General features: G+C 37.6%; 1 protein-coding gene across 1 annotated transcript in view; it reads right to left on the bottom strand.

Annotated features, from left to right (window-relative positions):
- Nucleotides 1-2,268: 2,268 nt before the first annotated feature.
- The window catches only part of KCNH5 (potassium voltage-gated channel subfamily H member 5), a 255,555-nt gene continuing 241,064 nt past the window's right edge, over nucleotides 2,269-16,759 (bottom strand). The window contains exon 11 of the mRNA XM_070418754.1: nucleotides 2,269-7,596. Within this exon, the coding sequence (XP_070274855.1) occupies nucleotides 6,649-7,596 (948 nt within the window). The 3' untranslated portion in view covers nucleotides 2,269-6,648. The remainder of the gene's footprint in view (nucleotides 7,597-16,759) is intronic.

Here is a 16,759-nt window from a genome sequence, read left to right as displayed (position 1 = left end):
ACTAAGGAATGTATGGAACATTTGAATGTTTGAACATATTGCTTGCTCAAGTCCTAAGATAGCATTTAGTAATTCACATTATTTAATGTTTAAAGACTCTGACATGGGAATTCATCTGAATTTGCCCTTTGGTTTTGCCTGGTGATATGCCAGAAAAATGTTATAACTACAGAAATCTGGATGTTATACTTTTGCTTCTGTTCAAATGTTTTTGTTGTTGTTGCCCATTCACAATGTGTGTGTGTGTCTGTGTGTGTGTGAGTGTGTTTATAACTAATGGAAGATCCAGGCTTAGCCAATCTTTCTCATGGAGAGGTCTGCACAATAAAGTATCTATAATAATAAAAGCATAATATGCTAATTAGACCAGACAGCTGAACAACCTTCTGGATGTCCTTCTGGATGTCCTTCCGGATGACCTTCCGCATGAAGCTGAGGCTGTGAGGGCCAAGCCCCTTGCGTGAATTTCATGCATCAGGCCTCTAGTATGTAAAATAAAAATAATCTAAAGCAATGCGCACCAGTAAAACTAAGGTAAAACAATGAAAAAATATTCTATATAAACTCACCAGAGTTGATTTGATTTCACCCATAAGCATTATCAATGACCATGCTTATACCACCATGAGTCTAAATGGTCACCTCCTTTATGATCCTCATTGTATATCTGTTCCAAATTGGAAATGCAAATCTTGATTTGGAATCCTATGAGCTCATGTTAGCCTGACACCAGAACCTATTTCAAACCTGACTGTTTTTCTTCTGTGTAATACCAAATACATCTCCTCTTGACTTGTTTTCCTGGACCAAGATGAATATTTCCTATCATGTCAAATTGATCTATATCAACCCTCTAAAAACACATTAAATGTCATGCCACAGTTGTAAGAGATTTTATTATCTAAGCTGCTAACAACATGTGAAATGTAAGTACAAAGTTTACACTGACAGCAAGTTGATTGAAAATATTTATTTACATATGTGTAGAATACATATGTAATGCAACTGTGAGTTGGAATGCCATAGGCCTATCACAGTGGATACAAATATAAATGTCACTGACCATTTTGCAAATAAATCAAAAGGATTACAATGGATAGTAAAAAGTCACGGTCAATAATGACCAATCCCCTTTAACCCTCCTTTAATATTCTCAAATATATCAGGCATTTATAACTAATCCTTCTTTAACTTGAGAAATGGTGTCTGCTTTCAAAATAACATCTAACTCCTAATTGTATAACAGTTTTTAAATTCTGACTTGATGGGAAGATTACAGAACTAAATATTTCCTCAAGTGCATAAAATGTTTTCCTTTGTTTCTATGTGCTCTTCTTTCCTTTCCCAAAGGGTCATGGCAAATTAAGGGACTACAGCTTTGAGTGTATCCCTTAATATACAAGACTCTTTGCAGAATGAGCAAAAATTAACAAAACAAATCTCATTTAAAAAAATAAAATGTTGCCTGGCTAGTGTGGCTCAGTGGTTGAGAGTCCAACCCACAAAAGGAGGACAGGTTCAATTCCCAGTCAGGGCACATGCCCAGGTTGTGGGCTGGATTCCCAGTAGGGGGCATGCAATGATGATTCCCTCTCATCATTGATGTCTCTATCTCTCTCTCCCTCTCCCTTCCTCTCTCTGAAATCAATAAAAAAACATATTAAAAATAAAAATAAAATGTTCACATGCTAAAAGTGGCTTCCTTGAGTTACCAATATTACTAATTATATATTATGATTTTTAAAACCCAAACCCTCTCACTAAAGACAGAATAACATGGGTGGTTTAAAAATATAAATGTGTGTGTTTGTTTGTTTGTTTTTAACCTTTTTCTTAACTTTCTTCAATTGAAGGTACACACTGGAAAACTGGTTATTGGAAAGAATTCTTTAAATATTAAGAATTTTGTTATAAGAACAACTGCTGTTGTGAAACAGTATATCTTGAGCAAGTCATGATTATTTTTATACAAAAAAATTGAAGTGCCCTATACTTTAAATATTCACCATTTATTTACTTTTCTCACAAAATTGAAAATTTCTGCTGAGCACTATGACTCAGTAGAGTAAGAAAAAAGTTGTATTTACATATATATTTTTCTCTCTTCCCTCAAAAGACTTTCGTTCTTTGTATGTTTATTTGATTAGGAGTTCCAAATACCCAGGTAATTTTCAAGTCTTTCACTCACATGCCTCTTACTAATGATTATTTAGCGCCCCCCCCCCCCCCATGCCTTTCCCCACCACCTTCTGACCAAAGAAGTCTCCTCTAAAACCTAGAATATTTGGAAAGCACATCTTGGCTGATCTATGAAAAAAAATTAAAAATGATCATTTGTCTTAATGTGATTTTCATTTGAGAGAAAGATGATTTTCATCACCTAACATTGTCTTGATATAAGAAGGGAGCAGCTCTTCGTTTTATTATTTATTGGTGGGGAAATTGAAGCCCAGAACATATCAAAAACAAAATAAAAACAGCAGTATCTTCCCCAAAGATACACTGCATTTATGGCAAAGCTAGATTCAGAACCACAGACAGATTGTTTTCCAAAAGACTGAACTTTCCTTTATCCCTTTCCATCAAGACCACAAGAGAAATACTCTTACACATAACGAAGTATTAAAACACAACATTCACATCATTAAAAATATTCATATTTTAAAGTTGTCCATGTATTATGTACATCCTAGAGAAAAGTTCTCATTAGCTACATAAAATTTTGGAAAAGAGATAGATAAAATAGCTTATAAGATAAAAATTATACAAGATAGTACAATTCATTAAGAATGACAAATAATTTCACCAGTACCAGCCAGTGCACACTTCAAAAACAGTCATTGCTCTAAAGACTAATTAAAAAAAAATGTTTTCTGAAAGAATTTATTTATTTAAAATAGAACAACATACGGGCCAGATCTCACAAGTGAACAAAATCTTCTTAAATTTAAGAGAAGCTGTGATTGACATTTAGGTTCCAATAAGATTAAATTTCAAAATGGCACTTTAGTTAGTGGTCATAATTCATATTCCTATTAAAGTGCTGGGTACTCCAGGAGCAATTTAAAACCCCAAATTTTCTAATTCTCTGATCTACATAAATTTATGTGTTCTTAGGAGCAATTTAAAACCCCAAATTTTCTAATTCTCTGATCTACATAAATTTTTTGATGAAATTATTGGGACATTTATATTTCTATATTTAATGTGAGATGAAACCAGTGTCCATAATAAAAGGTTTCCATTTTAACAATGAAGTATGCATCTCTACTCAACATCTATGCCAAAACCATCCTAAGTTCTACTTATGTCAACATGGGACACTCTCAGCTTTGTCATCTGCCTTTCGTGTGCCTATTTGTCTTTTATTATAAGCTCCTCTATCTACCAGATCACATTTAGTGCAATAATATCCTAAAACAGACTGATAAAACTTGCCATTATGATGCACAGTTCACATTTTCTTCTTTGTTTGACTTTCACTATTGTGTTACACCCACCTGTCCAGGGTACAGCATCTGATCTTATATATTATCATAGAAAAATAATGAAGGTGTGTAAGTTGCTTTGGAAAATGTTTAGATTTTAAATACATTTCTATTTATTCCTATTAGTGCATTGTTCAGAAATATCATAGTAAAAATTTTATTCTGGATGCACCAAAAGCATCTATACAGTGTAAGAATAAAACATGCAGTCATCTGGTCCCCCCAAAGGGAATCTACAGTCTATGCTGGTTGAGGCAACACAGAACATGATTGTATCATTATTGCACATATTCAAGCAGGTGCTCACCTTTCATTCAAATCTGAGTAAGTTCAACTGGTAAGAACTAAGGAATGTGGGAACCTAAAAGACTACTCTATGTACAGTGTTTGCTGAACACGTGCATTCCTGCTGAAACAGCAGGGTGCATTCAGCAGCTCATCATGTCATGCAAACTGGAACAGAGGTGGCTATAAAAGAATACAGTCATAACTGTACCAGAAATAAGCAATTGATACATTTCTCTCCTTTGTGACACTTGTAGTAGTTCAAAAACCATACGTTTCTTTCCCATATATGTGAACAATAATATTATAGGTCAATTTGATGAAACTCTGAGTCAATGCCAGAACACAGCAAGTACTAGTATATGCACCACTAATATGCAAAGGCATGGATTGTAGCTTTACACTGGCCGTCTGTTTCACAGTCATTCTCTTACAGCTTTACAGCAACTGTTTTTTGTTAAAGCACATGGCTAAAGTTAAACTGACCACTTTCTGTACTCAGTTTATTTTTACCACTCATCCACCTTTAAAAAGCTTAGCCAAGCTTGTCTCACACTTAGTTAAATAGAAAAGTACCCTGAAATTCAATAAATGTCAGAGGTCAAGAAAAAGGTACCCTCCTCACCCTGACAGCAACAAAATCCCAATTTCAAGACTAATACCTCACACCAGGGGTGGGGAACCTTTTTTTTTTCTGCCAAAGGCCACTTAAATATTTATAACATCATTCATGGGCCATACAAATTTATCAGCTTAAAAATTAGCCTGCTATGTTTGGTCAAACATTTAATTAACTCACCCCTAATACCTTGGCAGGGCCAGACCAGATGATTTTGTGGGCCTTATACAGCCCATGAGCCAGATGTTTCACCACCCCTGTTTTATACCATGATTACCTCATTTTTATGTGCCTATGGTAGGTAGATATTGTAGCATAGCATGGAGACATCGTCCCCTGACAACTTCCATTATGGGTCATGGAAGTTATGGGCACAAAGGGAAGAAAATGGAATCCATGGCACAGAACATCTGTTCTGAGACTCCTGAATGAAAGAGGCACATCTTGTGGGCATGTGAAGAAGTTCTATTACAAATTCTAAAATATCAACTTTTTAATAAATGACTTTGTTTTGCACTTCTCCAGTCTAACTGTGATAAGTTTTGGTTCTGGTGATTTTGTTTATGGATGCTGCGAGATAGGTAGAAAAGCTCATAAAAATGGGTACAATTGATCAAAATATCTCCTTTGATTTTGCTATCATCTTGGGGACAGATGGTCCGATAATGTACAAATTCAATTGGTATATATTTTCAACTTGATGCAAACGTTAACTGCCCTGCTCCCACTGGTAAATGTCAAGCATGCACCAATTCAAAAGTATATCTCTCCAACCAACTTTACAAAATACCCGTTAGTCAAGATAAATAAGTTCTTCTGTGTTCTTAGGAATTAATGTGTATTTGATTCCCAATACATATCATTTAAAGGATTAGCTACACATAACTCTTTGTGACTTTTTTTAGTTGATAATAGGCACTTTCTAAGAGGATTTGTGACCCAAAAGAATCTGAAATTCAGTCTCTAGTACCCCCCTTTCCTAAGTGGTCTGCGTGAGCCACAGGAGTCTATGAACTCAGCAGAAGTCCAGCAGTAGAACTGTGCAAAAAAGCTATAGAAAACTGTAACCAGAATAAAATTATAGAAAAGCAGTTATCTGAGTTGAGCAATTTAACCTCTACTTCTTAATTGTTTCTGGGTTTTTTAAGCACATTTCATGTGTTATTGCTACACACAGAATCATGTGTGAGCAATTCTGTACCTGTGTCTCATCCTTCCTAAGTGATAGATAAGCTACAAAACTTGTCTGTTTTACATTCTTTTTTATTTATGTCATTATAGGTAAAATTTTGATATGATTTCTTAAATGTTTTTTTGTTTGTTTCTTTCTTTGTGAAGAACCTTTTAACTTCGCCCTTGAACAAGTTTTAGAAACACAACTTGAGAGCATCCATCACCTTCAGAAGATCAGCATCTCTAACAGGAATGGTTAAAAGGCCCTTGTACCCTGTGGTGCAGTATTTCTATAATAATATACACTATATTAAGAGTTTTGTGTTTATGGGGTTGATAAAATCAGCTTACAAGATGGCAGCTGTTCTCCAAGACGGAGGGGATAGGGATTTCCTTACATAGAAGTTAATGATTACTATCTAAGTATAATGTTGAAAAAGAAGAGGTATAGTTGAGCAGAAATGCAATTCATGCACAAAACCCATAGCAATAAATTTTCAATACCCCACACTGCTATCTGACTCAGGCAACAAAACAGTCCTTTAAATGGAGAAAACATTGCCTCTTGGGGAAAAATAACCTAACACTCAGTTACAGAAAAATAACCTAAGGAAAGAGATCGTAAAATGGTACTAACAGTTTACAAAGTTGAACTCTTCCTTGGCATTAATCTCTAATTTTAACTCAACAGAACAGTGAGGAAATGACAGTGCAGTCTACTCAGCCTGAGATCAAATTTGTCATGGCAACACTGGCAGGTTGGACCCTGATTCTTCAAATATTACATTGCCTTAATTAACAAAAATCATACTTTTTTAAATTACAGAATAGAGATTATAAAGAAAAGTAAAGTGTGCATGCAGTCAACTGCATAATGTACAAGCAATATCTATGTTTTTAATAATCATCTTTGGCAGGCCAGAATCCAGCTGGACATGCAATATTTACATATCAAAATCCATATTGTGTTCATCATATTGAAAGCAAGTGAAAATATATATGTATATACTGTATATACACATTCTGTATATAGATGTATATACTGTCTTTAAGATATTAACAAATATATATGTATAATATATATTAAAAGTGGATTTCACCTTTATCAGATTCAGGTGACTCAGGCCTGGAAACACTAAAAATATCCTGACATGGTATTTGGGGAGGTACTTGGAGTGGCGTTTGGGGTTCCGGAGAAGAGGTCTGGGGCGCACTTTTTTCTGAGAGTATTTTTAAAATTTCTGCCACCTGCTTCTCCAGGGCAGTCATTCTGCAACTTAGCAGCTGAATGTCCTCCTTGAGTTCGTGTTTGACTTCCTGCAGTGTGGTCTGTAAGGCTTGCTCGGGGATGGGATAAAAGGGGTGCTTGGCATCAGCCTGAATGGGGCTGTGCTCCAGCGGACTTCGCACCTCACCAGCCTTATCCAAACGAAGGTCACTTTTTGTAATCCCACTGTCACAAGAATCTGTCTTCCTTAATGGATTTTTGGTCACACTGTTCTCTGAGTCGCTGCCCTTGGGGTCCTCTGACAATAGCCCCATAGACTCGGCTTTAGTGACATTATTCCAGTCTTCTTTCTTCTCCTCATGGGCTCCCATGTGATTCTTGAGTCGCAGCCACCCTTTCCCATTTCCGTTCTTCATTCTTATGGGGCTGTTGACTTTGAGACATCTGGGGTCAGCACCGCCATTGGGCTTGAGCTCCATGGCATCGCGGTTGTTCTGCTTGAGGGACTCGCTTGTTCTCACGAAGGCCAGAGATGTCTGAATGGGTGTGATCTGTGACACCGTGACCACACTGGTGCCGGTGATGGAGGCTCCATTCTGTAAGGAGCGGCTCTCTACCTGGAGCTGGTTCCGCTCGGGGTCGCTCTGCGAGGAGCCCTGATTCCGCAGCTCCTTCTGCTGCTTGAACTTCTGGAAGAGCTTTCTGACCGGGTGGTCCACGGGGATGCTGAGCGTGACTTCATTCTTCTGCCTGAGGCGCTCCTCCTCCTCCTTCTTCACATCACTGATTTTACGGAAAATGATCTGTGGTGGGGCAGAGATATTGAAAACACGATAAAAAACAGATGAATTTATAATTGTGTGACAGCATACAGATGTGCTTGGTTTTACAGAGGAAACCCTCAAACATAGGGCAAGGTCATTTCTGAATGGAAAAAAATATTCCCATACTATTTAACACAAGCAGTGCGCTTAAAACTCAACATAGGGCAGTTGACTAAGATTACTTAGCTTACTTAATTCTAGGTGAATGTAGTGAAGAAACAACTGAATAGAGATACTGCCTTTCTAGTTCATGTTCCTATTTAATGGAAAATATATTAGTATATGTTATACTAAATATGTTAGTATATGCAAGTGTGTATATACATATATGAGTAAAGAAATATATATTTATCTCTTAGATTTACTTGTAATATGTCACTGTTTTTGTATGTTTTATATATATATATACATATATATATATATATATATATATATATACATATATCCTATATAATAAAGAGCTAATATGCAAATGGTCATCATACCCTCATGCCCTCGTGACAGGGCCGAGGGACCTGAGGCTGCACCCCACGCCCTGCAGGGCTTGATGGAGCTGGGGACGGCCTGGTCTGGGTCTTGCATGATTTCAAGGCACACGCAGGTGGCGGGGACTTGACTCTGGGTTCCACAGCGCACCCCAGACTCTGACAGGAGGGAGATTTTCATAGACATTTTACTAATTTTCTTTCATCTATGATACTTCTATTATAGAGAAAGGGCAAGTAGCAATATTAAAATATTTCCTCTAATTAATTCCCTTTTAATGTGTACAAATTTCATGCACCGGGCCACTAGTGTATGTATATGTATGTGTGTGTGTATATATATATATATATATATATATATATATATATATATATATAATTCAAAACTACTTTAATACCATCCCCTGTTTAAGGGTCAAATAGTAAGATTTCCAGGGTTTAAAAGTACTGGAAAGTTAGACAGGTCATCCACAAAGGACATGGGTTGGGCATAAGGAAGGAGTAAATGTATTCATATGGCTCCAGAAGGCAAAACTTGGATCTATTAGAAAAAAATTCTGGAAGGTAAATATCACCTGAATATATATACTTAATTTCAAGCTGCTATCTAATAATTGAATAATTTGAAAACTCGTGTTCCTCACACTACTAAAATATGCAAACAGAAGTAAGAACTTTGTTTAGGTGAGACTTTCACTGAGTGGGAGGTTGGAATCTTCAAATTCCAATATTTTTTTACATTTTAAACATAAAATTAAATATATAGTACATGTGATTTTAGATGCATATCCATAAATAAATAAGCAAACTTTCATGAAAAATATCTATTTTAAAAATAATACTGGGAATGTATAATTTCAAGAAAAATAAAAAATAGTAAACTATATAGGACATTACCACTTATATTATCAGAGTTAGAAGTGAATTTAATAGTGTAAGATTTTTTGCTGAAGAACAAAATAACTGCAGGAGAAGGCTGTAAGGAAAATTCAAAACGAAGTGAGATGAAGTGCTTTCAGAATCAGACAATTTTATGATAATAGCAAAATAACTTACCTCCATCACCTCCTCTGATGTAGTTGTTGGTTAGATTAGAAATATATGAGAAGTACAGAGTCCCTGGCATATGAAAGACACTCAAAAAAAATGTTGGTTCTCTCCCTTGAACTCTCATAAAACACTTTGTATTTGAAACCATTTTCATCACTTCTTGAAGATTCAGCAGTTTCCAGGAGTAACACATAATCATTGATTTTCTAGCAGAAACCAATACTAATGATGGTCACTGTTAACAGAAAAGTCAGGGAGATAGCCCTTCTCTAAGCGCACATTTTAAAAATTGAGATTGAGACACTAAAAACAGCTTATCATGTACTAATCATTGGAAATTTAAAATAAATATTTTCTAAATTTAATAACTGTCTGCAAAGACCAGCATATTTTTCCCATTCTAGAGGCACTTTTTTAAAAAGATGCAATACTAATCTCCAAGCCTGCTATCAAAGCTCCAACCGTGTACTTAGAGGTTTTTCAAAGGGCTGACGTGTTTCTTACACTTCCTAAGTAAACAGAGCTTGTTCTAAGACTTTAAGATGTTAACACTCTTTGGGACCAGACAGATCCAAACATGGAAACATAGATACTTTATTCCTGTTTCACCCCCTATCACCGAAAATGTACTCACTTTGGGTCTATGAACTGACATGAGGAGACCGATGCAAATAACTGGCCACATCCTCCTTCACACTCAATTCCTGCCTTTTTTGTTTATTTATTTTAAAGGCTGTTACCTAGCCTTTGATAGACATAGCCTTGATGCAATAGCCTTCCCATTTGGGAAGTGACAATAGCCTTCCCATTTGAGAAAAAAGGATCTATTTCAAACTTTCAGTGGAGCAGCGTAGGTAGGTGCCTGACACAGGGATGCCAAATAAAATGCAGGATATTCTTGTAATATTTAGGACATACTTATACTAAAAAATGTGTACACTATTTATTTGGATCAGACATATTTATACTTTAAAAACTATTTATTGTTTACTTGAAATTTAAATTTAACTGGGTGGTCCTTTGTTTTTTGTTTGTTTGGGTTTTTTTGCTAAATGTAATGTCCTACCCAAGCTACAGAATTTGAACTGGAGCCTCACTGAAAACAATAACACTTAGATTGGATCAACTATTTACCATTATCAGGCTTCTAAAACAAAATTAACTTTAAAAAACATTATTGGATTAGATGGAGTTTGTTAAAGGAGACTGAATTTATCTTGTATATTTTGACTGCAGAAGAGAAATTGTGACTAATTGAGAAATAGTTATAAGAAGTTTACATATAACAAAGGGATTGTCTACACATTTATTTTCTAATTTAAGTGTCGTAACTACTCTGTGCAATAAGTCCTAGTATTCTCATGTTACAGAAGAGCAAACTAAGGCACAGAAAGTTTGAGTGGTTTGCCTGTGGTCACACAACTAGTAAGAGACCAGGATACAAATCCAAGGAGTCAGATTCCAAACAGTTTGCTCTTCATTACATCTCTCAGGGTAACGCTGACACTTCCTTCTGGACCTTGTGAAAACCCAGATAGTTAAGTGGATGAAATAGGGAGTTTCACACCCAACAGGTAATGCGTCACAAAGCATTTGCCATGGAGAACCATCCCTATGCTTGCTGAGTAACTGATACCCTTGACAAAAAAGCTGAAGAGAGGCTTAAAGGAGATGGTCTCTAAACTCTCCTCACTCTCCAAGGCAGACAGGAGGCTTGCTTACTCTCCCAGCAGTTGAAATACATGCCACCATTTGTAGCTTCTTGTCCCCTTCATGGAAGCCCTTGTATTTTCTTTTAACTTGCTTCAACATATATTACATTTATTACATTTATGAAAGGCGGGGAGTGGAGAGGGTCAAAGAATGTGGTTTTCCCTATACTCTCATACCAACTTTGGTAATGTTATTGGCTAGTTAATAATATTAATAACAGAAAGAGAGCAAATGAAAGGCCAGGCATTATAATCATGGTCATCTGGGCAGCTTCACCAGGAAGCTTCAACTTCACACTCCCCAGGGAACCACCAGTCCATTCCCTGCAGATCACTGGGGGACGGAGTCCAACAAAGCAGGAAATGGGTGCATGTGCAGTGAAGTAGGGATGAAGTAGGGAAGATACTTGGCTAGGGGGATAGAGCCACTGCAAGAGTGTGAAATCTTGAAGGGTTAACTGGTCAAGCCCTGGTCATAATCCCCAGACAAAGGAGTTCTCTCTATCTCTTGCTTCTTGTTCCCTATTGCACCCTCTTGCTCCATGGCCTACACCCACCATGTGCTCTTAAGCAGCTACACAGCTCATGGCCAGGTGAACCCCATATACAATGGACTGCAGCTGGGACACAATCTAAACTAGCCACATGCTGGACTAAACTGGACTTTTATATGGAGCCGAGACTCTGGATCTTAATCCTAGCCCTGCTGAAGACAAGACTGGACTTTTTCCATGGCAGATGGAGGGAAATAGGACATTGGAAAGCCAGGGGCTTAATTCCACAGGAGTAAAGTTCGCTTGTCCTTGCAACAGCGCAGGAACTCTATTTCCACGGGTAACAAGTGGGGACGCAGATAACACTAATACCTAGATTCATTTGTTTATGGGGACAGGGACCTTTGTTTTGTTAACTTCTATACCTCTAATGCCTACAACAGCGTCTGTTACCTTGAAAGACCTCAATAAATAAATGTTATTTATCAAATCAATAACCTTTTCATACATTCAGCAAATATGTTTGTGATCAGTTTATGCATCGAAAGTATTACAAACAGGAAGATTGTTTTATAATTCTTTTATTATTTTGCACTCTTAGTCTAAACAATAAATCAATGCTATATGTATTATAATTCAGGGGTGGGGAGTGTCCAGCCCACTGGCATATACGGCCCAGGAAATCATTCAGTCTGGCCCTGCCAAAGCATTAAGGGTGAGTTAATTAAATGTTTGACCAAATATAACAGGTTAATTTTTAAGCTGATAATTTTGTATGGCCCGTGAATGATGCTATAAATATCCAAATGGCCCTTGGCAGAGAAAAGGTTCCCAACCCCTGTAATTGATCATAATGCCCGCCCACCCCTATCTCCTCATTTGGAAGCCAGGTCCAGAGCTTCAACCCACAAATCAGTCTTTAAAGAACCTGAGTCAGAACAGTTTCATTGTGAGGATGTAATAACACCCATTAAGAACTTATTTTCCAGCCGAAACTGGTTTGGCTCAGTGGATAGAGCGTCGGCCTGCGGACTGAAAGGTCCCGGGTTCGATTCCGGTCAAGGGCATGTACCTGGGTTGCGGGCATATCCCCAGTGGGAGATGTGCAGGAGGCAGCTGGTCGATGTTTCTCTCTCATCGATGTTTCTAACTCTCTATCTCTCTCCCTTCCTCTCTGTAAAAAAAAATCAATAAAATATATAAAAAAAAAAAAAAAAAAGAACTTATTTTCCAGCTGATGGCAATATGACACTTCCTTAATGTGAGGTAAGAGAATATAAGCACTAAAATTAAAAACAAAGAAACAGATAAAAAGATTTTATTGTGTTTAAGGATTAAAGACTAATAATCTACTGAGGTGCCACCACCACTTGATCCATGTCTTATATGTAAAGTATAATAGCTTTGTGTCTGTCTTGTTACAAAGAATGCATTATGTCATAAATAAGAAAATAAAACAGCAGGGATGCCTAAAGTAATTCACTGTATTTCAAAAACATTAAAAGTAATAGGCCCTCTCTATAAACCCTCATAGTTTTGACGATAACTTTATGACCCTTAACTCTAAATTTGAATAACAATGTGTTTTTATTACTAAGGAGCCACATTTCATCATAAAAATAGCATGGCAATTATTCTACATTACCATTACGAGCATTCTCAAATATATTCTGCAGAATCTTTCCTTTTAAGAGGTGCCTTTTACTTTTAACTATTTAATCATGCATATAATAAAATGGTTCAACTTAGTAACAGAATGGAAGATTGATACATTTTATTTTGTTAAACACCTAAAAAATAGCATGTTCCTATTTGGATTTTTAAAAAATATGCATGCTACTCTTTGGAAGTTGGAAGAATCTGCAAACTTATTAATTAAGAATTTTCATAATCCAATTGATTCTTATATGGGCAAGGTGTCATACAGAAGTAAAATGTTCCCTGTTAATTCAATATATTAGCTATATAAATTGTACACAATTAGTACATGGAAATGATAATGATATATTTCTAGAAAACAAAAACAACCCACCCCCCCAAAAAAAATAGTTTTTAAAAATGTTGAAAGATCTGAATGAAGTTCATAGGAAAGCAACGTAAATGAATTAAACCATGTAAAAGAAAAAATGTATATGCATGATTATCAATGTGGTGTTGAAAGAAACCAGCCTTTAAAAATCCAATTTTGAGATCAACCAAAGGATTTGTATGCATGCATATGAGCATAACCAATGGACACAGACAGTAGCGGGGTGAGGGCATGTGCTAGGGGGTGGCAGTGGCTGGGGAGAGGTCAGTGGGGAAAAAAGGAGACATATCTAATACTTTCAACAATAAAGAATTTAAATTTAAAAAATATCCAGTATTCATTGTTTTCTCAGAGGCTTTTCACTTGATGTACTCTGTCTCGTCTCGCCCCACCCCAACCCCTCGTCACTACCACCAATGGCAAATTAAATAGCTGATGAACACGACAAAAAATTGAGGGCAAATTTAAAAAAGAAAAGTCATGAATCAGGCTGATTCCTGTCACACATCTATTGGTAGAATGCACAATAGCATGTACTATTCCTATGATTTGAGAGGTTTATTTCATTTAAGCTTTTCTTCTCCGTGCTTCATTATGTTCTGTGAAGCCCATGCTGGAAGGTTTAATTTATTTAAATGATAAAAGCTTCTAAAACTTAACAGGGAACATGGCCAACTGAGCTTTCCATTTCAAAAGTAGGACATTTGATTATAAAAGTGATATCAAAATAGAGTAAATTGAATGTGTACTGAACTTTGAAATCCCATAAAGGTCTGGGGGAAAAAAAAAGGTTAGAATAATTTGTTTAATGACATAGATTCAGTGGTTTATAATTTGAAGGAGAATAGCAGTGGTGTTTTCTCTCAAATGGCCCATCGCTTTCTGGATCTGTGAGTCTGGGGAATTGACTATGAATTTATAGGGGCATGTGATCAAGCAGCTGCTCCTGTTCATCTGACTCATGGGGTCTATTTGGTTTGATTCTTTGTTTCTTTTTACTATTTCTATAAACTTAGTCACTAAGCCTAACTCTAGTCCTTTCACTCCATTCCAACCTGAACTAATACAACAAAGACTTATATTTATTAAACATGCGGTCATATCCAGATCAGAGGCTATAAGCTCTTTCTAACAAAGGCCACAGTGATGGAGCCATGGCTGATGGCCATTCAACAAACTGAGATGTGTGAAGGAAGAGTAAGGATGACTCATCAAACTGTTTTGAAATATGGTGGCCTTGCTTTACTTAGGCCACTCATAGATCTTTAAGCTCTCCAGAGGCAAGTGTAACTGCAAAACCAGCTCAAACAGGAAAGGAGCAAGGGAAGACCAAAGAGTATAGACATGCCATGTCTACAGCTTTACCAATTAGTGCATTTAACACTCTCCAAGTCTGTTCCCCGCTGATTGATGGGGAAAGGCACTGGGCAAAGGCAGTTTAGATGGATGCCCAGGAAGGTCTGAGTGACACGGGAAGGTGCCTACCTGTCTGCCAGTCATAGTTGGGAACAAATTAGTGGTCAGAATGGGTGTGGCCACTGCAAGCAAGAGAAACCTAAACAATTAAACTTCCAAACAAAGGAAGTTTGCTCTCTCTCTCTCTCTCTCTCTCTCTCTCTCTCTCTCTCTTACACACAGGCCCTGGGTCCTCTTGGGACTCCTGTCGCAGGGGGCTGCTCTCCCTTGTGCCCACCTCACGCACAGCCATGGGGGAGTCCTACAATGGATTCATGGACTAAACCTGGACTAAACACTAATCTACAACTGGCTATAACATGGAACAGAAGCTCTGGACGCTGTTCCCACAGAACTGAAAGACTGGGGCATAACCAGACTGCGAACACCAGAACGCTTTTAGAAGCAAAGGGTCCACTGTCCAGGAATCTCTTGGTGCTGGAGCCCCTTCCCATAAACAGACAAGCTCCAAGGTCTCCCAATGAAAACTTGCCCAGCCAGTGCTTCCACACACCGGTTCCCCCTAATTCCTTAAAAAATGCCCAGAACCCAGGAAACAGGAGTTCAGGCTTAGAGCCATAGATTTCCTGTTCTCCTTGCTTAGTGCTCTGCAAATAAAGTTACTAATTTCTCCACTGCAATTTTCGATGTTTAGTGTTTGACCCTGGTAAAATCAGGTAGATGAACTCTTTCTGTTTGGTAACAAAAATGATGTGTTAATGTCTAGTTCAAATAAAATTAGGTCCCAAATAAAATTTAAGGAATTAATTAATTAATGTGAAAAAGGAAGAAAGGGAGGTGAGTAGAGCAAGAGAGGGGAAGAAGAGAGGAAGGGAGGAAGGAAAGAAGGAAGGAAGGAAGGAAGGAAGGAAGGAAGGAAGGCAAGAAGGGAGGGAGGGAGGGAGGGAGAGAGGAAAAGGATGGAAGGAAGGAAGGAAAGAAAGAAGGAACAAAATGTATCACCCCAAAATATGTCTTTTTGGCATAAGGGCTATCTTGAGCTGGTTGTTTTAAGAAACAGCAGGCACAGGAGAAGCTCTGAAAATGGAGAAGTGATCCTATCTAATAATAGACAAACATGGTAATTGACTGTACCTTCGCTATGCCTCCCATTGGCTAAGCAGCATGATATGCAAATTAACCACCAACAAAGATGGCGGCTAATTTGCATACTGCAGGCAGGGTGGGACAGCGCCAACTGCCAACTGCCAGCAAGCCTCCATCCAGGGCAGGCCGGCTGCCCCAGGACCCCATTGGCGGGTCCCAGCGGCAAGGCACACCTGCCCCAGAAAGCCCCCAGCAGCTGGCCGTGCCTTGCCACCCCGGACCCAAGATCGAAGATGGGAGGGTCCCGGGGCGGCAAAGCATGCCCGCCCCAGAAGCCACAGAAGCCGCCTGATATGGTAGTAACTCTATCAGTAAGCACTCTGAAAGTCGGTGGCATAAATGCACCAACTAAAAGACAGATTATGATGGTGAATCAAAAACAAAACCCACTTTAAATATAAAGACACATATAGATTAAAAGTAAATGAATTAAGCTGCAGCCTGTTTTGCTCAGTGGATGGAGCATTAGCCTGTGAACTGAAGGGTCCCAGGTTCAATTCCAGTCAAGGGCATGTACCTCAGTTGCTGGCTTGATCCCCAGTCCTATCAAAGCATGTGCAGGAGGCAACCAATCAATGTGTCTCTCCCTTTCCCTTCACTCTCTCTAAAATTTAATGGAAAAATATCCTTGGGTGAAGATTAACAAAAAACAAAGTAAATGGATTAAGTAACATTAAAGAGATTATAAGAAAAATATATTCCAAATTTTGTTAGTTGTATAATGGTTATGTTTAAATTATTAGCACCTAAAAAATTGGGTGAAGGGTACATATAATATGCTGTAGTATTTTATAGTTTTTTTTTATGTGT

The sequence above is a fragment of the Myotis yumanensis genome, unplaced genomic scaffold (genome assembly GCF_028538775.1).
Source record: "Myotis yumanensis isolate MYYU_CA2020_CCGP unplaced genomic scaffold, mMyoYum1.0.hap1 SCAF_1, whole genome shotgun sequence".
NCBI lineage: Eukaryota > Metazoa > Chordata > Mammalia > Chiroptera > Vespertilionidae > Myotis > Myotis yumanensis.
This window is presented reverse-complemented; position numbering and strand designations above follow the sequence as displayed.